Below are 22,772 nucleotides of genomic sequence, written 5' to 3'. Positions count from 1 at the left end.
TTTATGAACTACAATAAAACTTCAGGACCTGATCCAGAACTGTGGAAATAGCATATGGTGTACAACTAACTGGTTATGTTGTTTAATGATCTGATTTTGGTGCTCCTCAGTTAAGGAATGTGATATGCTTTTTGGGATAAATAGCTTCTAGGACTTCATGTATAAATGGAAGCTCTCTCTGTTTCAACAGCATAGTTGTTAATCCAATTAACTGATTAACATCACAGTTAATTTCCAAAGGTACTGTACTTCCTCAAAACTTCACATTGTAGGAAATGTGACTGAGAAACCCTCTAAGGTACCAGACACCCTTCAATAACAAATGATGTGCTATTTAAATCTTGTATATGCATCTATGATTTCAGAAGGCCAGTGCCCATAGTCCAAAGCTTCTTCACAAAGTATGGCACAATCTGTCCCTAGGGATGGATGGATCAGCCTGTTTCCAGTCAGTGTCAATGTGTTGATTCATAAATCCACTACATTTCCTCATTAATCTACATTTTTTAAAAAGCTGTACAAAAATTGTATTTTAATAACATATTTGAACACAGACACAGCTGTGCAATTTTAAACATATTTTGCCCTAAAATCATTTCATTTTATTTTCACACATTTTGGTGTGGGTTGGTTTTGGGTTTTTTAGATGAGGGCTGCTGTATCACAAAATCCAGAGAAATGCACAGTGTGAAGGATAATTATGTTGCAGTCCATATATTAGTTTGAAAGATGAGAATTAAAAATAGACTGAAATTCTCCCCCATGCCTAGCTGTTCCCAGCTGTTTGTTTTCCACATGAAGCATGACTTGGCTGTGATAGAGAATTCCCTTTCTACATACCTTTTTGATAGCCCAACCAGTAGCAAATGAAAACTGCCCCCAGATTTACATGGAGCAGGCCGAGGAGTCTTTCAATTCACCATGTACTTAATGAAGCAGACTGTAATCCATGAAAGCTTATGCCATAATAAATGTATTAGTCTTAGAAGTGCCAAAAGGTTTATTGTTTTTTACGCTTAAAAATGCATTTTAAAGTGTATCGACTTTCAAAGTATGCATTTTGAAATGTATTTGGATACCTTTTTTTAGCTTAAAATGTGTGTCGCAACATTTGGGAAGTGTAGATAGCAAAGTTCTGGTTGTATTACCCCGGTAAGTGCCGATCACATCCATTTATCCTGGAATTTGCAAACTGTGATTACCTGAAACATCCTTAGTTGTAAATACTTTGTGGGGGTTACAGTTGACTGGCTGCAGAGAGAGAGAACAGGAAGAGTTAGGGCTCAAGGGAGACTAAGAGATCTTTCGACATCATGAAGGACCAGGGTAGGGTTCTGACATTAATTATGAAGTCTGTTTAAGGAGTTGGCTGAGGTAAAAGGAAACATTTCAGCTGGTGCCCATTAGGACTGATAGGGCAGAAGGCAAGGAGGCCAACAGTAGGTGGAGCCAGAGGCAATGTAAGGCAGAGCCAATTCATTCTAATTCTGTCCCTGTCCTCCTTGTTAAGTTCTACAGAAGCAACACTAAGGCTAAAGAGGAGGAAGCTGACAGCTAGTGCCACCCCATGGATTGGATGCAAGTAAGAAGACAGGCAAGGGGGATCCAGCGGAGGGCAGACTGAGGTTGTTGGGACAGTGCCCCCATTTGCCTTAATGGACCAGCCTGCTGGCTTCATACTTGCAGGGTGTGGCTGTAAGTTAGAAGAGGCAGTGTGAAGTAATCTTTGCTCCCTCCTGTAGTGGCCGTTCTCTCAGTTTGCCTTTGGGGTGGTTTCTTAGGCCAATCTTTGCCAACCACATGCCGGCTGTAGCTGATGGGAGCTACAGTCTAACAATGTCTAGAAGGCATCGGCTTGGGGAAGGCTGGCTTTCTCCTTTTCCTAGAGCGGCGCATGTGATGTCTGCTGCAAACCATTTGCGGATGTGGAAAACAGAGTGCTTTCCACCTCCCGCCCCTGCTCTCATTATTCGGAAATGGAAGGAGGTAAAGGCAAAGGGATGAGACTGAGAGCTATGCTGTGCTTCTGCTTCTGCTCCAGCCCCGCTGGCAGCTAACTGCACCCAGTGATGAATGAGCTCATTGCTGGGTCCTGTACAAGCTCCTCCGCCGAGGATTCGGAATCTCTAATAAGGCAGCCTGCATTTCCCCCAGTGTGGGTGCCTGTGTGTGCTTTATTAACTGTACCAGAGTAATATCAGACCGCAGCTCTGGGGCCAGCCTGGCCAGGAAGGGAAAGGGTGTTTCAATCGAGCTAGAGCCGCACAAAACACACACAACAAGGGGGCAAGATCAGAGGTGGTGTCAAGGGGCCTGTATGATGAAAAATCTCCCAAATTGAGACCTTCAGTGGTATTGCTCCATTGTGAAGCTAGCATCATCAATCATGAGGGAAAAACGTGTTTAAGGATCCTGCAGCTGGAGCCAAATTTCAGCCTGAATGTTTTTGCAATATCCCACTGGGTAAAAAAAACACGTCTAGAGTCCTTGTGGATTAAATGGCAGCCAAAAGACAAACAGAGAATGATCCTCTGTCCTTGCTTCTCCTCCTCTTCATATTGCACAAATGATTTGTTGCTCGTCTTTGGAGCTCCTGTCTATGCTTATCCTGGAGCTTTGTGTGGCTTCAGGTCTCTGATGCTCAGAAATCATATAGAAGACTTACCCTGGGCAGGGGTTTTTTGGGGGGGTGGAAATGGAATTTGGGGTGTAAAGGAGGTTAGCTGTGAACAGACTGTGAGATCAGTATACAGTGGGACTGTTATGGAGGCCTATATCATTACCATTAATGGGAGAAGACTGGTGAGGGCAGGAGGTTTTGAGTGAACGTAGTAAGATTAACTTAGTCTGAATCCAACCCATTATGTCTCGGCTGCTAGTGTTGCCTCTTCTATATGTAGCTTTTTGCTCTTAAATGATTTTTGTTTAGGTGACAAAATGAATGAGAGACATAGGGGGCTAGTTCACACTGGGACTTTAGCAGGAAACTTTTTATTTATTTATTATTGCATCTATATCTTAACGTTTCTTCGAGGGAGCTCAAAATGGGGTATATACTTCTTCTCCCCATTTTATCCTCTCAGCAGCCCCATGAGGTAGATGACTCCAAAAGACAGTGACAGAGAAATTTAGGGCGTATGTTTTTCCAGTGTTTAAATGCTACTGTACTTGGCAGTATTGAGTCTCCTTCTGAACTAGCGTTTCTCTCTCCCTCTTCTAATTATAAAGAACAGCATCAGCTCATGACAGATGCATACTGGGGACGGGGGGCAGGCTAGTTGGGAGAGAGGGCTTTTTGAAAAATAATGTCAATTTAAAAACTGACTTTAGGTTACCAGTTCTTTCCCCACCCGTCCCAATATTGGTTACCATTTTCCTTCATATTAATGGTCCTCTTCAAATTTCCATCCCACCTGTCAGGTGGTGGTGTGGTTGCTCAAGAGCAAACAGGCAAGACTGACCTGTCTTTTCCAGGCTTTATTATTAGTACAAACTATTTACAGTGAAGAGCGTCGCATGTTCATGTCTGGCTCACTTGCTAGCCGAATCTGGGAGTGGGTGGTCCTTATACTTCTTCCAGCATAACAGTTCCAACCTTCTCCTCAACCTTCTCCTCCCTTCCCTGCGCCTAAACCTACTGCGCAGACTAGGAGCTGGCAAAGGGGTACTTCCCTCCTCTCTGGTTTGCTCAGGCTCAGTATTGAGGCTCTCCCTAGCATCCCCTGCTCCCACCACTTCCTCTCCACTGGAGGTGGGGCTTCCCTCCTCACCAGAGGAGGAACTGCTTCGCAAGATTTTCGGAGGTTCCCTATAACACAACTGCCCTTCCACCTCTCGCCTCTGAGCTGATGGCAGTTCCCTGACACCACCGTATGAAAGAAAATGGTAACCAATATTGGGATGGGTGGATGGCACCCCCCCTGGGACGCTAGCCCCACCTCTGCAGGCAGCTAGCCGTGCACCCGGGTGCACAGCATGTGTGCCGCTTCGGTTGCCAGAGCAGCTAGCTCTGCCTCTGAAGATGCATTTTGTGTTATCTGGAGGAATATCCTAGATATTAATCATTTCTTGATATCTTGATGCCAGACAATGGGTTTGATAGATGGATACAGATAAATCAGAGGCCTATCTCATGCATGCAGTTTGCTCCCCTACAAGACCCTGAACTGTTGGAGATCACATGATTACTAGAAAGTAAATTCCAATTATACGGGCCCTTTGTACAGTGCATTTGCAAACAGAGTGTCAGAGCTGCCCGAGGTCCCAGCTCACAAAGGACCAACGCCACTTCGTTGTTAAATACGAAAGTCTTTATTGGAGTTCAGTTTAACTTCCAGAGCCGCAGCGTGCAGCTCTACGTCTCAACCTTCAGACCGCTGATGCTCCGTCTGAGTCTCCTCCCCCCAGACACCAGTTTAAGACTCTAGCCTTACTCCACCTCTTCCTCTGTTCTTTCCGCCTCTGGTTCCGCCTGTCCATTGGGGTCTCGCCCTTTCTAGACTCTTCTGACGCTGAATCCCCTGAGCCTTCCCCCTCCCTCCGGCGGGCTTTAGGAGCTGGTTCCCAATCCGGGTCTCCTGCTGTCCCCCGCGCCTGTACATTTGAACTTGGCGCGCGCGCCCAGCCAGCAACTTTCCTCCTGACCGTTTCACTGCTGCTGTCACTGCTTCCCCCTTCGGGGAGGCTAGCTGCAACTGACCTCCCCTCCGTTCCCCCACTCTCCGATGGAGGCATGGTCAGCCCTGACTCACCTTCTCTCCCCGCTGGAGGAGACGCTGGCCCTGACACATGTGACTCTTCCCCCCCACTACGCTCTGGTGGGGAAACTGGTCCTGATCCCCCGCTGCTGTTTCGGGGTTCCCCGCTAGCTCCTTGTTTCTGGTGCGTCCCCCCTGGGACCCCCCTTGCCCTGACCATCGGCGCCCCCTTCTGGGAATCTTCTGATTCGCTTGGAGAAGCTCATGGGATCTCTCGGGTCACTATCATACTCCCCTACGCTGCCCTCGGATTCTTCCCCTTCGCTCTCCATTTCCTCTCTCCCCTGTGCTCCTGCTCCTGAGCCCCTGACACAGAGCAAGCCAAGAGGGAGTTGAAAATATTACAGGAGCCATTCCATGTGTAGTAGTTATGTTATGTGGGTTTCCCCCGAGTTGGCTTGGTGTGTGCTGGACATAATGGAACAGTTCTCCCTAACCTTGGGATAGCTGCCTCACCATCAAAAATCCTGGCTCATAATTGCAAAATAGCCTTCCTTTCCTGCTATCAGACTTCTTCTTGATTCTGCTATCACACTTCACATTGTTTCCAGGAAATAGTGTGTTGCATGCCGAAATATATGAAGGGATTTGCCCCTGGAAGTAGGATATTGTCTTGCTTGGCTGAGACAGTGAGAAAGCTGGCAAACAGAACGACTCATCTATAAGGGTTCTGTTCAAATCTGTATCCATTGTGGATATTTGCAGATGAGGCACACACTGATTAAAAATGGATGCTGGCTGGATTCCAGAAACAATATGATTTTCATTTTATTTGACTCATTCTCTGAGAAGCTGCCTCTGTCCTAGGTCTCAGTCATACCTTCTCCACTTACAAGAACAGAAGAGTGTAGGGGAGGAAAAAGGCATCTGGGTTTGTCCAAACCTCCACTGAGCAGTTTTCTGCTTTCTAGGCACAAGCCTGAGCGGTTCTGTTTGCCACGTCGAACCCACTCTTTAGTGGAGCAAGCATCAATCTTCAGAATACCCAACAGATGTTTGCTCCAATTCAGTGGTAAACATTGGATTTTCCTGTGGGAAGCAGCAGGACAAGCAAAAGTCTGGATGGGCCCTCAAACAAGACAGTGTTCTACTTGCATGGAAGACAACCTGGACATACCTGGAGTTTAAACAGATTGTTTAAGTAACAATAGATAAGTGGTAGTATTGATGGGGCATAAATTTGGTTCAGTTTGAATTTTAATGGAAGCCTACCTTATTCGAACTTTCTGAAATAATATGTGAACCGAATCTCAGCTAACCTTCAAAATTCGCACTTCTCTGAATTTGTGGTGCTGTTCTCTAACCCAATAATGTATCGGGAGAAAGTATGCATTGAAATGCACACATTAGTGAAAATAACAATATATCAGGGGAAATCGCATATAAAAACTGTGTAGATTTTGATACATTTGCAGGAAAATGCTGAGAAACTTTCATGAGGATGTCTTTAAGATAAAAAGGAAACTGATGCAGAAATGTGGACAACAGAACTTAAGGCAGGGAAAATGACAACTGGAAAGAAACCAAAGAAACCAAAATTCCAAATTTGCCATGGAAGTAGTAATTTTCCATCTGGGAATTATACGTCTGAACTGCAGGTCAGCCAATGAACAGATTAGGGTCATCTGTGGGCTTTGGCTAACACTTAATAGCAGGTCCATGCAGTGCTTCCCAACAATTCTCTCTCTGTTTCCTCTTTATTGCTTGAAGTAGATCAGGTGACAAGGACGCACATCCTGCTTCCTTGTCCATATGCACTGGTCTCTTTCTGCCTCCACCGTCACCACAGAAGCTGAAATAATGCACAGACCTCCCTCCTCTTCATCTGCCTGCACATTTACGGGCAGTGTGACAAAACTTCAACATGCTCCAGAATGGCTTGGTGGAACTAGAGGGGAGGAATTCACAACTTTAGAGGGGAAAGGGGGAGGGAGAAGGCCACAAGTTTTGGCCCAGGACTTGCCAGCTGTCACACCCTCAACCTTCAGCATGAAATAGCAGTAATATATTTCTAAGTGGGCAGATTTTGAAGCAGCTGGCAGGAGCTCATTATCAAAATAGTACAATGAAACTAAAGCCAAGTAGCTAGTTTTGATTCAAGCCTAATGCCCTTTTCAGCTGTTAATATACAGAGTTAATGTGCCGGGGCAAGGGGGAATCGCAGCCAGCAGTCTCTGCTCATGACCAATGAGTGCTCATTAAAGCGCCTGAGCAGATCCACTGCACATGCATGTTCATTCCATATGCACAATTATGCTTATATGATGTATACCTATAAATGTAAATTGTGACTGTGGCAAGCATATGTTTGAAAGGTGAGTCCCGCAAAGGCAGTATTAACTGCATAACCCTGTTGAACATTACACAGTGGCTTTCTTGCTCTGTAATTTGGGGAATTTATTGCTCTGTAATTTGGGAAATGGTTCTGCTGCCCCAAACACAAAATTCTCATATTCTTTCCACTGGAACCATGACTCAGATGCACTTTGGAGTTTTGAGTCTTTAGCATTCCATATTTTAGAAATGTTTTGTTTTTTAAAAAAAACTGTTGAGGATGCAGAATCCTGCTTCATATTTTAAGTTTTAGCACCATGCCACAAGAAGAAGGGGCGACAGAGGATGAGATGGTTGGACAGTGTTCTTGAAGCTACTGACATGAGTTTGACCAAACTGCAGGAGGCGGTAAAAGAAGTGCCTGCCGTGCTCTGGTCCATGAGGTCACGAAGAGTCGGACACGACTAAACAACAAAAATTCATACAGGAATGCATAGAGCACCTGTAGCCTATGTTATAGTTAATAGTCGGCAAGAAGAGAGAAGACAGAACACCCAGACTAGAAAGCTCATTAAGTGCTTTCAATGTTCAGATTTCAAAACCATTTTCTTTGTCTAACCAAAACCTGGTTTATGCCTCTTCAGATGAATCACAGGGACCTGCCCCCCAAATCCATTTCTGTGCGGAAGGTGGAAAAGGGCATGCTGCAAGAATACCTCCTGACTGACCTGAAGGTGCCTCTGAGCTATGAAGTTCGCCTCACACCCCTAACCCGCTTTGGGTCTGGGGACATGGCTACCCGCACCATCCACTATATAGAACGTAAGTTTCTTGCTCTCTTACCTTATTGAGTGACCAGCCCCTTTACAGCAGTATCACGGCCCTGAAGGGGTGTATTTCTCCAGAGAGAACCTTAGTCCTGTCAGCCATTTTTCAGAATAACTTTGAAGGGCTTGGGAGGCCATACACACACCACCATCAGATTGGGTTGTTTCCTTGTTCCACTTGACACACTGTTCTTCTTCTAGAGAGCTTACTAATCTCTGTGTGGTTCCCAGGCCATTTTACATTCAGGCAGAGCTCAGAGTCAGGCCTCCTTAGCAAAAGCAGTAGATCTGCAATATGTGCTGTCCAACTCATCCACTGCCATCAGATTCTTCGGACTGTTTGTATCCATGAATCCTTTGCTGATAGGAGAATACATAGGCAGATTTTCAGTGGGGTCCCAAGTGCAAAATATTTGGTGAGCTTCAGCTTCAATGGAGCATCAAAGTCCTTTCCACTCACATATGAGCTTCTGGTTCCTTGCCATGAATCATAAAACAGTCCCCACTTTTGCATTTTTCTACCACCCACAATTTTGGTGCTATGCACAGGGCCTCAGATTCAAATCTTCCATTTGATACGTGGTTTTCTCTCACAGGAAGCTAAGTCACAATTCAATACAGTTCTCTCCATAAATCCTGTTTCACATTGGGATTTAACCTTATCATATCAGCTGCCACTTTTTCCCTCCCAACTGGTTGTACCTATTCTCTTGAGCTTTCTTGGTTCCCATAAGGCTCCACGAATGAGATATAGTAAAACTACTTCCCTCTTTTTTGAACGATGGAATAATTTGTTGTGGTCAGTCTAGGGCAGCCTTTCTGAAACTTGGGTCTCCAGATGATGTTGGACTACTACTCCCATCAGCCCTAGTGAGAAGGGCCAGAAATCAGGGATGATGGGAGTTGTAGTCCATCAGTGTCTAGGGAGAAAGGCTGGTCAAGAGTAACAGAATGCTTAGGGGCATGAGTACTAAGAGATATGTTGGGAGCAGTTCAAACATTTTCTTCCAGTGAGTATTTGTGTGTGATCTTATACATCTAATAAAAATCTAAACAACCCTTTCTGTTTCCTTTCTCAGCAATCAGCTACCCCAACCCAGTAGGTAAGTGTCAGTGACCCAAACTTTATCTACCCTTTTTGTATATCTAATCCAAGGACAGCCAACATGGTGTCCTCCAGCTGTTTTTAGACTATAGCTCCCTTCATCCCTAATTATTGGCCATGCTGACTAATGGGTGTTGGAGTCCGACATCATCAGGAGGACACCATGTTGCTTACTGCTGATCTAATCTTTAGACTTGAAATAGAGTATTAACATTCAAAAAAATGTTTTTCAGATAAGTGGAGTTTTTTAAAAAATAAAGGGAAATGAAACACGCAAGTGCCTTAAATATTTAGCTGAAATAAATGTAAGAATGCATATAAGAAAGCTAGGATAATAACTCATTCATCACAAACTTCTCAATGACTTCTCAAGTTTTTGACCCCCTTGCATTTTCTACAGATAATGTTCAGATGGGAACTTTGGCAGAGTTGCAAAAGAGGCATTCAGAGATTGCTTCCAGATTGCTCATTTATTCAGCACTCATCCTGATTTGTTCGCACAAAGTTTGCAGGAAGGTTATGCACCATTGACACATTTATTCTAGTTTGCTTGCAGGGAAGCTATGCAACATTACGCCAAGCAGTTGTTAATCCCACACTTTCTAGTGCATTTTCTCATCCCTTTCCTTGCCCCACTGTTTGTTTGTTTGTTTGTTTGTTTGTTTCTTCCTTCCTTCCTTCCTTTCTTTAGCAGGTTTCATGCACCACATAGCCAAACCCATTTTTTATTGCACAACCCGAATTTGCCAGCATGCAATGGATTCCCACCTGTAAAATGGCAGCAGTCTGGAAGCAGCCATAGATAGGTAGCAACCGCTGAGAATGCCTATAATAGATCTAATACATAAGGTAGATACAAACAAAGGATCAGCTGGCACAGATACCATAGACTCACTGGCATATAGGAGGAGCTGGTCTATAACATATGCGTTTCCTAAGCTGTTTAAGGTTTAAGAGATGAAATATAGTGCCTTGGATGGTGCCCAAAGATAAGAGGAAGGCATCAAAGACCCAGGACTAGGGTGCTTGGAGTGATCATTTGAATGCAGAACACAGAACTGTTTTATACCAGGTTAGAATACTAGTCAATCTAACCCAGTACAGTTGTACCTTGGGTTAAGAACTTAATTCGTTCTGGAGGTCTGTTCTTAACCTGAGGTACCACTTTAGCTAATGGGGCCTCCCGCTGCCGCCGACACACGATTTCTGTTCTCATCCTGAAGCAAAGTTCTTAACCCGAGGTACTATTTCTGGGTTAGCGGAGTCTGTAACCTGAAGCGTCTGTAACCCGAGGTACCACTGTATTGTCTATTCTGACTAGCAGTGGTCATTCAGGGTCTCAGGAAGAAGAGTTTCCTATTACTTGCAGCCTGATCATTTGAATGGAACATTCCAGAGACTGATTCTGGGAACTTCTGAATGCAATGCAGGTGCTATACCTCTGAATCATGCCCATTCAGGAGCTAGACCAGTGTGCATTACTGAATCTCTGAATCCTTCATTAACCTAGGAAGAAGCCAATATGCAGCCTTGTCTTAATTTGAGCCAATAATGCACCACATAACACAAAACTGAGTTTTTAATTCTGTTTCTTCAGTGCCCCAGGCAATAGGAAAGAGAGGCACACACACAAAAGTTAAACTTATATGGGAAACAGGAATGTCATGCAGAAATTATAAGGCAGACCCGTCTAAGCAATTTTAATACTCAGCTATGCTTAAATGTGTGGTCTGGTCACTGCCACAGGAATGTAGAAAAATTAGCATCAGCACTTGACCTGAGCCAAGGCTTAATCGGACCACAAATTTATTTCAAACGTTTGTGTCTGACCATGGAAACTGTGTCTCCCTCATAGGGATGGAGGAGGAATCAATTTTAAATGGATTTATACATGGAATTTGGCGGATCCAGCCCGATGCACTTTTTCCAAATCGGACCACCTCTTGCATCAAGCACCTCATGCATTGTAATTTTTCTTTTCTTTTTAAATCCAACAATTTATCAACAAACACATATACAAAAAACACTTAGATATGTAATATGGTACTCTGCATTAACACACAATTATTTTATATACAGTTATATGCATTATTTTATATAATTCTTCGTATGTTGGTTACTTTAAGAAAATACAGAAACTTGTATAATAATGCATTTAATATGTTAGAAATGTTTGTTGAAATGAAGGCAAAAAATCTGCAGTTAAGCTCAACATCGAAATTTTCAGAAAATTGCATCACTACTCCCACACTGTATTCTTTCTTACATTCTCTTACTTGTATTTGATGCTTGTCTGGTGAAGTTTTTGTTTCCTGGCCCTGTCCAGGTGACTGTTTCTCACCTCTGAGTCACCACTGCCAGGCCACATATATGTGGAATCAAGGAGAACACCAGCAACCACCAATCAACAGTACCTTTTGTTATCAGGACTCATATTCAGTTTATTGGCCCTCATTCAAGCCATTTTGCCTCCAGACCAGACACTGGTCCAGCACCTGCCACACCTTGTCTAAATTAGACTATATGGAAAAATAGAGCTGAGTGCTACCTGCATATTGATGAAACCTAGAAGCAGTTGCTTGCCATGCACAGAGACAGTATACAGGGCAAATAACTTTAGATTCAGGGGATTTTGGAAGCTCCATTTTCATCACCTTCACCATTAACATTTAATATTAATAAAGTCCCTAATACATGCTAGGCACTGTGCACAAATAAACAAACCAAGTCATTGCCTTCAGGCTCACAATTTAAGCAACTTGAGAGAGAAAAAGAGGCAAGGGAGGAAATTGTCAAACAGCACTTTGGACAAATTTGCTTTGGATGCTAGAACAATGCGATTATATTTATTACAGTGACTAACAAAAAAAGAGCTATTGAAGCCCTAAAGCAAAATGTTTTGCCGACCACCTTCCCCTGTTGTTCTGATGTGGATCAAAGGTTGCTGTAGCCAAGATGGAATATTCAGAAGTGTGGCATTTACTTTTGTTAGCCGTTGTAATAGATATAAAGAATAATAGACATTGACTTATCATCCATTGAGGCCACCTGAGCTAGAGGCCAAGTTTCTCAAGATTTGGCCCAGGTACTTAATGTTAGAGACTCTATTCTTAATGTTCATATTGACTTTTGTTGAACTATAATAAGCTCGCATTATCTTCAAATATCAGATCCCAGGTGTGCAAAATGAACAGTGTGATGCTAACAGAAGAAGATTATTTAGGACAGTTGCAGGAAGCTGTGCTGAGTTTAGCCATAGAATTGTGCCATATAGATAAAGTTAGTACTTCTTTGTTCAGAAAAAAAGTAAACCAGGACTGCATAAAGAACTGGGAATATGGTGCAGCTTTTGAATTTTGCATCCTCTTAAGTTACTGAGCAAGGGGCCCCGCAAAAGCAGGTGGGTTTGTTTGGTCCAACTTTCCTTTAAACCTCAGCATGATTGGATCCTGCATATCTGCATATCTGCCTTATGCCATTGAGCCCTCTGTGACTGCTGAGCCCAGCACAGAAGGCCCTGCCTTGGATTCCATGGTTTCCAGAGTTTAGGTTGTTGAGGTGCAAGAGCTGTTGGCAGCTTGACTGTAGACTCTCTATCATGCTGCGAACAGAATTTTTTTGGGACCCTACAGATCAGTTTAGTAAGTTGCATTTTACTTTCAGTTTATTTTACTGTGTACATGTTTGGTATTCATTACCAAGTATTTATCTAGAAACCTTAAGGTGGTTGCTTGAATATCTTCACACACGAAAAGGAAATGTGTCATCAAAAAAGCATGCATATGTATAGATATGATTTGGAAATAATTGCTGCAACAGTGCATCTTACTAGAGTAAGGAAAACCACTGGTGGCCACTGGAGACAGGTGTGTGTGCTTAGTCTGCTCTCCAGGTGCTCACCATCAATGGGCATCTAAAAGATCTTCCCTTCTTGCTGTTCTTTATCTTTAAGCTGAACTTGGACTAGGCAGCCCTTCAAATAAGAGGACTACCCTCTGTTAAGAAAACACATGCCAACCCCAAGAAACCACCAGCTTGAAAGCTCATACCTAACCTATTTCATTATGAGGAATATTTTGTATCTTTGAGTGTCTGCAACAGCTTTTCTTTTCTTAATTGACTTGGCAAAGGCTCGTCTATTCACACATCTCAGCCATACCACGCTTGCAAAGCAGAGAGGATTCTTGCCAAATGTGAGATGCCCCTCACAATTAGTTATGTATCTGTTACATTTGTATCCTGTGGTGAGCTCAGGGCAGCATACATGGAGCCGGCAGCCAGCCTCCCAGCCAGACATTGTGCATAGCCGTGATGCGCCATGTGCACCGTGATTTTTGTATATCACATTGATTTTATTGTTGTGAAACTGCCCTGAAAGCCTATCTGGCTATTATTTATAATATTATTTAATAATAAATAAATAAGCAAGCCAGCACTGAGATCATACTCTGGAATATGCTGCTTTGGTGGCTTTCTTTTTCAAACAAGCTGCTCCGTTTCAGTGTATTTAAAATGTCCACATGTAAAATCAGACTTCCCAGGAGAAGATCCCTCCTTCCCAGGAGGTGCATTTTAAAGCACATTGCTTTTCTTTTCCCATTCTCCACGTTTACCAAAAACAGCCTCAGGAGACTGCTAATTTCAGAGGAGGGAGGAGGGGAGGGATTCTAGTTAAAATCCTGCCCCAAAATTGAATGCATATATGTGTACATATGTGTGTGGGTGTGCACACACACACATGCACAAGCTGCCCCCCCTTCAGTGTATTTGGAGCTGGGCCTCCCTAAGATTAAGACACAAGGCCTCTCAGTCTGTTATTACACCCAAACTGGCAAGAGCCCTCTGTGGAGGCAGCTATATATCAACCCAGTGCTCTTTGGCCATTCTGGTGCCATGAAGTGGGATCATTTCTCTTGTGTCTGTTTTAAAAGCAAAAGGAAGCCATGAATGATATGTGCCATCTTCAGCTCTCTCTTTCTCCTCCCACACTGAATTCCACAACTGCTCTTCATGGTGAATTTGGGAGGTGGGCTTATTAGAGCGAAAGAACCATTACACATGGTTGCCTACATAAAATCTTAGGTGTGAATGTCTCGCACTCTTGAATGAAAGGCAAAGATTATATGATTAATGTCCATTGCAGCCTGATCAAGGGGTACATAATGTTGATTAATTTACAGGCTCAGAGAATCGCTTAACGTAATTATTTCTTCATCCATTTTCTCTTTGGTTAATATGATGTTCATGCTTAATGTTGTTAGGGCAAGTACGTGGAGTGAGTAAAGAGCTAGGCATTGGGTATCATCTACCCAAAGAGACTGAGACAGGGTGGTGGGGAGAACATTTATTTCCCAGGCCCCTTGAGATTATACATCCACAAGCCTGACCAGAACAAAACAAAATCTAATTCTCAGAAATTACTCCCAGTTTGACTGTTAGGATCCCTAACAAAGTTCCCAGAATTCACTTATTTATCTTTCTTTCAACTTGTAAATGGATTTAGAATGCCCTACGCTAATAACCTGACCATATTCCAGTCCTGTTGATTACATTCTGCCTCCTTAATTTTCCCCTTCCACAATTTTAATGAGTTGTTCCTGTGTGTTGCTAAACAGATGCTATGTTATGGCCCAGAAGGTTCAAGTGAAGGGATTTGTAAATTGCACCCGTCTTCTTTCTTGCAGTTCGGCTAATTCAAGACCATGTGCTGTAAAGCAAAGATGATGGGTTGCGTGCAACACAGTGCTAAGGTGAATGTTCCATCCATGCAAGGATTTCTCCTTGTGCAATGCAACATTCTCCTCTCTGACCAATAAGGGCTCACACTCAGCAGCACAGTAAGCATTGGGTCGGTTCCTTAGTCTGGCAGATGCGGTGGCTCATAATAGCACCCCCAGTACATCAGTGAGATTTTCAGGGTGCCCTGTTAAAGGGGTCCAGGGGGACGTATTTTGTACAAATGCCGAAACGGGGGCTAATGGGCTATATAACACCCTAAGATGGCACCCTCGAAAAAATTCCTGGAATTGATTCACATCATAGGATGATCCTAAAACCCAGGATCAACCCTGAAGGAATAATCACCCAGCAGATGAGCTGGGTGATTCAGGATACACACCCAATGCCTGTGCCAAAACCTACTGACATCTGTAATCGATAAAGTCATGGCCATTTGATCCCCAAGCTATTTTGTCTTGCCCTTAGTACTCCTTTGCACACTCCATCCCCCAGTGACCCGGACTCACTGGTCCCGCAAGAGAAAAACCTGTTGTGCTAGTACTAATCCTTCAGCTAGCCCAATAACTTTGTTTAATGCCATCCTCTGAAGATACACAGCAGACCTCTGCCCTAAGATGCAGATCAGAATGAAACAGCTGGCTGTATGAAGTGCATAAATGCTCAGTTCAAAGATACAACAATGGGCTGTTGGGATGTATCTCTCCTCCTCTAGCCAAGCAACAGACAGTGGGAACTATCAGCTTTTAACAGTGCTGGCAACTTGTTTGGGAAGAGTGGGACCAAATTAGAACTTCCTCCCCTTCCAAATCATAAAGAAGATTTGGTCCCTCGATATTGGTGGTCCCTTTGCTTGTATGGTTCACCATCTGTTCGGTGCTGTGTCCAAGGTTCCTGGTCCAGTGCTAAGAGCACTGTTTTGCCCGTGCAGTCTCTGGTCCGTATTGAGGGTGGCTTAATGTGTGGTGTGGTCAAATGAGGTCATCATGCCTTGTCAAAGGTTCTCCAATGATAATATATTCAAAAATTTGACTGGAGATAGGTGGCCTTAGTAAAAGCTATGGTTTTCCCAGTAGTGATGTATGGAAGTGAGAGCTGGACCATAAAGAAGGCTGATCGCCGAAGAATTGATGCTTTTGAAATATGGTGCTGGAGGAGACTCTTGAGAGTCCCATGGACTGCAAGAAGATCAAACCGATCCATTCTTAAGGAAATCAGCCCTGAGTGCTCCCTGGAAGGACAGATCGTGAAACTGAGGCTCCAATACTTTGGCCACCTCATGAGAAGAGAAGACTCCCTGGAAAAGACCCTGATGTTGGGAAAGATGGAGGGCACAAGGAGAAGGGGGTGACAGAGGACGAGATGGTTGGATAGTGTCTTCGAAGCTACAAACATGAGTCTGACCAAACTGCAGGAGGCAGTGGAAGACAGGAGGGCCTGGCGTGCTCTGGTCCATGGGGTCACGAAGAGTCGAACACGACTAAACAACAACAAGGTGGCCTTAGTTCTGCTCTGCATTAACCTCAAATTTCCTATTTGTTTTAATTTGCTTTAATTTGAATTGAAATCTGTGAAACTGGTGTGGAGGACAGGGAATTAATTTGCATTGAGTGCTAGCTTGCTGGAGATGGGCAGAGTGTAAATTGTTTGAATTAGATGGCCTTCAAAGGCGTAGTACTCTATGATTTTAGGGGTTTCTTTTGAGTTTGCTGGAATTGTGGCTTAGATCTGGAAGCCAAGTGCAACAACCTCTGGCCAGAGTTAAGTAGCTTGCTGAAATGACCAAGCCTTGTGCGACAGCCTTTTCTGTGCTGCAGGACTCCCATGTGTGACTTGATCGGCACTGCTAGAACTGGAGCTCAGCCATCTCATTCACATAACGCCTTGGAAGAGCTGCTAAGCAGCTGCCGTCGCGCCTCAGCTCCTGCCTTTCAGATCTGGACACAGAACAGATCGAATAAACCACAGAGACTGTTATTGCGAATCCCAGAGTCTCAGATCTCCTGCCTCCTTTTCTCCTCTAGCTCCAGATGCTGGGCAGTCCCCGGCACTCAGTATTACAAACGGTGGCTAATTTGGATTAGGATGCTAATTAGAAATGAATGGACCGAGTAGAGAGCACTTAGTCAGGGTTAATTAGCAGTTAAGTGGCCAGCCAAGCTCCCTTTGGCTGTGTTCACTTGCAGGAGCTCTCTAGCCGAGTTTCCATGGGGCCCTCCATGCTTCAGCAGCCGGCAGAGCTTCACCAGGGGCAACCTTTCAGCCCAGAGCTTCTACAAACCATTCCTTCAGGTACAGAGCATCTCTGGGTGGGCACAGGCTAGACTCCTCATACAAAATCTATAGACATTTTTTTTTTAATGCTAGGCACACATCCTACTTTGGAGACCCTAATGTGGAATGTGGCCTGGCCTGTACCCTTCAACACTATGTGTCTGAAGTACCCAAAAGAGAGAGAAAGGAGAAAGCTGGAAACGTATATGTTTTCCATGAAGGCTTTCACACATGCACATGTTTAACCTGGCGTTATGGAGTCCAAAGAAAACTGGGAGAGCCAGGATTTGAATTGTATGTGTGCCTGAAGCACTGAAAAGCCAGACCAAGAATGGTCACCTCCAATATTTTTAGCCGTGTATGCTGGAATAGCTCAGTCAGTAGTAGAGAATGACTCTTAATCTCAAGGTTGTGGGTTGGAGCCCCATGTGAACACATGTGCCCATTTGGTATCAAGCTCTGACACTTCTATATTTCAATGTGCTGAGTGTATCCGTAGCTTCAGTGTTGGCAAACCAAAGAATGAACCCTCTTTGGGGACTACTTGGACTCTAGTTCTCTGATCCTTAAAATGATGAAATTATTATATTATATTATTAATATTATTATTATGCCGTATACAGATTGCTTCATCACAGAGAGCAAGGGATGTTGGGTGGGGTGGGAGGGGGGTTGTCTCTGTATTTCAGTAGTCATCTGGGGAAATGTCAAAAAGCATTTCTGAAACACAAATGTTACCTGCTTTAATTGGATACATCAATCATACCAATGTGATCACAAAGTGTTCTATCAGCACATCTGTACACAAGCAGGGAGTTTCTTGTTGGTATATAGATTTTACTCTCGCCCACATTTACCCATTGATTTAAAAGGAAAGAAGGGATCGTTCAGTTCATTTGTGTACGTTCTTCCTAGTCACTATCTTGTGGAAGGTCAGGTCAGGTTACGTGGATGGGTGCATATCATCTCCAGGATCAGAAGTCCAAATACCAGTTGCTCCGGAACATGAGCACGAGAAGGCTATTGTGCTCATGCCCTACCTGCAGACTTCACAAGAGGCAACAGGTTGGCCACACTGAGAAAGAGAACGCTAGACTGTGTGGGCCTTTGGTCTGAGCCAGCAGGGCATTTCTTACATCCTTGTGATGAAGATGCTCTTTGTGCTTTATTACCACGTCACTGCAGAACCATAACTATTACAAGGCAGGGGCTCTATATGTTTGTTTGCTTGCTTTTTTCATATTTTAGCATATGGCATTCTGGTTAACCTCCCTTCCTTCAGAAGGTCCACTGAAGGGTCTTTTTGGTAGTGGTGCCCTCCCTGTGGAATACCCTCCCTTCAGATGTTAAGGAGATAAACAACTATCTGATTTTTAGAAGACATCTGAAGGCAGTCCTGTATTGGGAAGTTTTTTATGTTTAATGTTTTAGTATGTTTTGATATATGCTGTGAGCTGGCCAGAGCGGCTGAGGAAACCCAGCCAGATGGGTGGGGTATATAATAATAAAGTTGTTGTTTTTGTTGTTGTTGTTACTACTACTACTACAGGGAACACCTGTCATTTTGAGGATGAGAAGATCTGTGGATATACACAAGACACAACTGACAACTTTGACTGGATTCGTCAGAGTGGTCTGACCCACGACCCCAAGCGCTCTGCCAACACAGGCCCAACCATGGATTTCAGTGGGACACCAGAAGGTAATGGAACTTCCAGCTTCCTTTGCAAAGTTGTGCCCCATTCACTCCCCCAATCCTGGCTCCCCAGAGATTTCTAGTGGGGAGAGAGTATGGAAACCTTTTATATTTACCATTCCATGCTGAACTAGGAAAGAGAGAGGGTGCTCTAGCCATCAGCAGTCCATATTTTCTTCCACTCCCTTTTTATTTACTTCCTCAGAAATAATCCCGTCCAGGTTTTCATCTCTCACGTATCTAAGTACTTCTTCCTCTCATTTTCATGCTGGGAGCTAGAAACATTGCAGCATCTGTTAAGTCCTGACACCCTACAATGCAATCCTTTGTTCACCCCTCCCTCTATTCCATCCCTTTCCCCCCCCCCCGCCCCGCCTGGCACCCTCAGATTCTCACATAGCAGAGGTCTCTACGTGACAAGAACTGTTCTGGGAATTTTGTAGAATATAGAAAGGATTGTTGCCTCTAGCTTTGCCAAGTCCTCTACAAGACAGATTTAGCTCTCAGTATCATACTCCGCCTTGGAACCTGAGGACAAAATAGATTGGTTTTCTACACACACACACACATCTGCTCTGCATTGGGCATGGGGAGCAGGCAGTTAATTTGCATGTTTCTTATTCGCATTAAATACCCAATTAAAACTCCCACAGCTTTGTTTAGGGGAATCAGGAGAGCATTAGTCCTTGTTACTGGCTAATTGCCTGCTGCCAAATGTCCTTGTTCCATTGATAGTTGCTTTGAAGTCACAGAGGAGAAAAGCAAGTGGAGAGGGAGACATGTTTAAACACTCAGAAGTGTTCAGGCTGGTTTCTGCAGCAGGAGTCCACTGAAATCTCCAACTCCTGGATCTAGGTACTTCTGGGATGCAATCCATGCCACCTCTGAGAAGAGATTACAATGTTAAAAACAGTGTCGCTCAATTATCGTTTGGAGGAGAGGGGCTGAGTCAAGCCACCTTTTAAACCCTCCAACTCAAAGGCCATCTCCCATCCTGCGCACATTCTGTTTGGGCCTGCTGTAAGCATCCCATCTCTGGTTACCTGTGTACACTAAGATAGAGAAAATCAAAGGTGGGAACAAGGGCAGCAAGAAGGCCACCACAAGCCAGCAAGAAAGCAGGAGGGACTGTGGCCATGAGAAGTTGCTTAGCTGGACAATTAGAGGAGCTGCTGGCCTCCTGTTGCCTCTTATACTCACCCAGTCTGTGGGGCCTTGCTGTTGCCCAGAGTGAACAGAGAGTGCTATCTAGGCTGCATCCAACAGTGAAGTGTCTTTTGCCATTGCACACTGGTGGGGAAGTATTGGTGGAGAGTATGTGGCTGGCTCTCACTCAGCTCCCCAAAGGTAGCTGGTTTTCCTTTCTAAATCCTTCTGAGCATTGCATTCCCCACCACCTTTGTTTCCTTGCTCTTCAGGCTACTACATGTTCATTGAGGCGTCTGCACCCCGGGTGAAGAACGACAAGGCTAGGCTGATCAGCCCCATGTACAACATGACTGCCAGATTCTGTGTCTCCTTCTATTATCACATGTATGGGAAGCACATTGGTGAGTGATCTTCTTGGCTAGGATGGGGGAAAGGATGCTTTGAGAAGAAGGGCTTACTGAATATTATGGGGAAACAATCGTCCTCTAAGGTATGCCAGACCTGGTTTCTGCTGGTGCTTAATGGCTCTTGCTTCCTGGCACTGAAGTTTGGTTTTGGCAAATAACACTTTTCATTTTGCCGTTTGGAAAGCAGAGTTGGAGCTCAGCCTCTCTCCTAGGATATGTCTACTCCCCTCACCCTGACACACCCCTTTCCTAGTTTTATGCTGTAGTGCACAGTTGAGATTGTGTAAAGTGTTCTGGGAAGGCAGGGAACCATTCCCTGTGACACCACAATATGGAACATGGGCAGCCAACTGTGCAGATCACTCCTAGTTTCCAAGCATTTAGAACAGGTGTGGGGGATCTTTGGCCCCCAGGTGTAGCTGGGCTACAACTCACATCATCTCTGAACATTGGCCAAGCCTGCTGAGACTGATGCAAGCTGTAGTTCAGAAAGTCTGAAGGGCCAGAGGTTCCCCACACCTGTTTTGCAAGAACATCCTTCACATTTCCAGGCATGTATCTGTATCACGGGTGCTAGAAAACTGATTTTGATTTGAGTTTTTTAAAGGGAGAAGTCATGTTTGCCAAGATTGTGACAGCTGTTGTTTTCTGTGCTGGAGCCGTGATTTTGATGAAATTAATTCCTGCTATCCTCTAATCTTGTACACATATTTATATATTTTTGGTCTTTCCTTAAGATAGTAGAGGGAGTCCTTTTTCATTGCTACCTCTTTTATTGAAACTTTAGAATATGATGTAGGTAGAAACTGATTTATGAAAATAACTGTGGGGTGTGGTTTGGAAAGAGCTTAGACGGAATGTTTAAGCAAGGGCAGTTGTTGCATTAGTAGGGACTCCCTGGTTGCTATTTTAATTTAAGGAGGGTAAATAAGAGACCCAGGAAGATGGCAAAAATAATGTGAAAAAAAGCAATTGGGTTTATGGGGCAAAGTCATTTTGAAGGGCAGCCTCCCGCCCGCTGTTTCTCTTTCTCTTGTTTCACCTCCTGTCTCCAGCCACCAAGATGAAGCTGTAGCACTTGGCGTATGCCACAGAAGTGCCTAATGAGTTTCCACATTCAGTCAAGGAGCAATTGCTAATTTGTCACCTCTTGATTATAATTTCATTAATTTGAATAATAAATGCAGTCTTTCTGAAAGCCCACTAAGTTATTAATCACCTGCTGGACTGGAGCCTGACTGAGAAATCGGAACCCAGTCAGGAGGAGTATGTCTGCCTGTTGGTAAACGGGGCTGCTAAAGTGAGTTAATTAACATTTTCCTCTGTCTGAGCACATGAAATTTCATTAAGCTCTGGTTCTCCTCTCACAGGGAAGAGATGAGAATTGTCCTCAGATGCAGGGTCCAGTAAACTCTCTAAATCAGATGTGGGGGATCTTTGGCCTTCCAGGTGTGACTCAACTACAACCCCATCTGCCATAGCAGGTGTGGGCAATGACCAGGGATGATTGGAGCTGTAGTCTGGCAACATCTGAAGAACCAACGGTTTCCCCACACTTGCTCTAGATAAATAATTATTTCAGTGTAAGCTGCTTTCCAGCAAGCTGTGCATTCGTCTAGTGATGGAGCCATGGCTCAGCCGCAGAACACTTGCTTTAAATGCAAAAAGCCCAAGGTTTAATCCCCAACATCTCCTGTCACAGCTGGGGGAGACCACATCTGAAATCCCAGAGAACTGCTACCAGTCAGTGCACACCAGGGGTGGCTAATGTGTGTCCCTCCAGGTTCTCCTGAACTGCAACTCCCAACATCCCTGACATTTGGCCATGCTAGAAGGGACTTAGGGGAGATGGATTTGAACAACCTCTGGAGGTCCACAAGTTAACTACCCCTGCTGCAGACTATTCAGAACCAGAGGTACTAGTGATCTGACTGGATAAGGCAGGTTCCCATGTCAATATGATAATTGTTCTCATTACTGAAGTTACATAGTTGATGTTTTGGTGACTAACCTGAACACCCATATTCTGCCTAGTTGATAGATGGCTCATTCTGTCCAGAATCAGAGACAGATGTTTGTGTTGCTCTGACTTTACATTATATCATGGTTGTCTTCTAGGTTTGTTTGATAAAGGTTTGAGCCAGGGCTGGGTATGGTGTATGGCTACCATCCTGTTCACATCTGACTAATTTTGGCTTTCCCTTAGCTAATCCTTAAATTATCCATTGAGTAAACAGTTCCTCCAGCCATTGTGGAAGGGATTTTTTATGTATAGTATTTCTTGTACTGGAAAAGAATGGCTAATATGCAATGCAGCAGAAAAAGAGAGCTGTTTCTACATTTCTTAGCAGAGTTGTGGTGTCACATAAGAGTATATCATAAGAAACCATTAAGGTAGTATACCATTTGCCACCACTGCTGCCCTCAATGGTTCAGAGATTTCTCAGAGGTGTTGAATGTTGAAATTATTAGGGCATGGACACTGCTGGGGACAGTTTGGGGCTGGCAGTCTATTTAGCTTTGACTTCAACTACTAAGAAACCCAGT

At 44.1% G+C, this 22,772-nt stretch overlaps 1 protein-coding gene across 5 annotated transcripts in view; it reads left to right on the top strand.

Moving 5' to 3' along the window:
- The window catches only part of MDGA1 (MAM domain containing glycosylphosphatidylinositol anchor 1), a 255,017-nt gene that overhangs the window by 186,181 nt on the left and 46,064 nt on the right, over nt 1-22,772 (top strand). For all 5 annotated transcript variants that reach the window (XR_014545719.1, XR_014545720.1, XM_083604484.1 and 2 more), the window contains exons 11-14: nt 7,676-7,853; nt 8,938-8,961; nt 18,523-18,675; nt 20,088-20,219. Coding sequence is in view for 3 of the 5 variants with exons in the window: in XM_083604484.1 (XP_083460610.1) it covers nt 7,676-7,853; nt 8,938-8,961; nt 18,523-18,675; nt 20,088-20,219 (487 nt within the window). In the remaining 2 variants the exon portion in view is untranslated. The remainder of the gene's footprint in view (nt 1-7,675; nt 7,854-8,937; nt 8,962-18,522; nt 18,676-20,087; nt 20,220-22,772) is intronic.

This window comes from Podarcis filfolensis (assembly GCF_964270895.1).
Source record: "Podarcis filfolensis genome assembly, chromosome: 3".
NCBI lineage: Eukaryota > Metazoa > Chordata > Lepidosauria > Squamata > Lacertidae > Podarcis > Podarcis filfolensis.
Note: the sequence above shows the minus strand (reverse complement) of the source record. Positions and strands in the feature narration are given on the sequence as shown.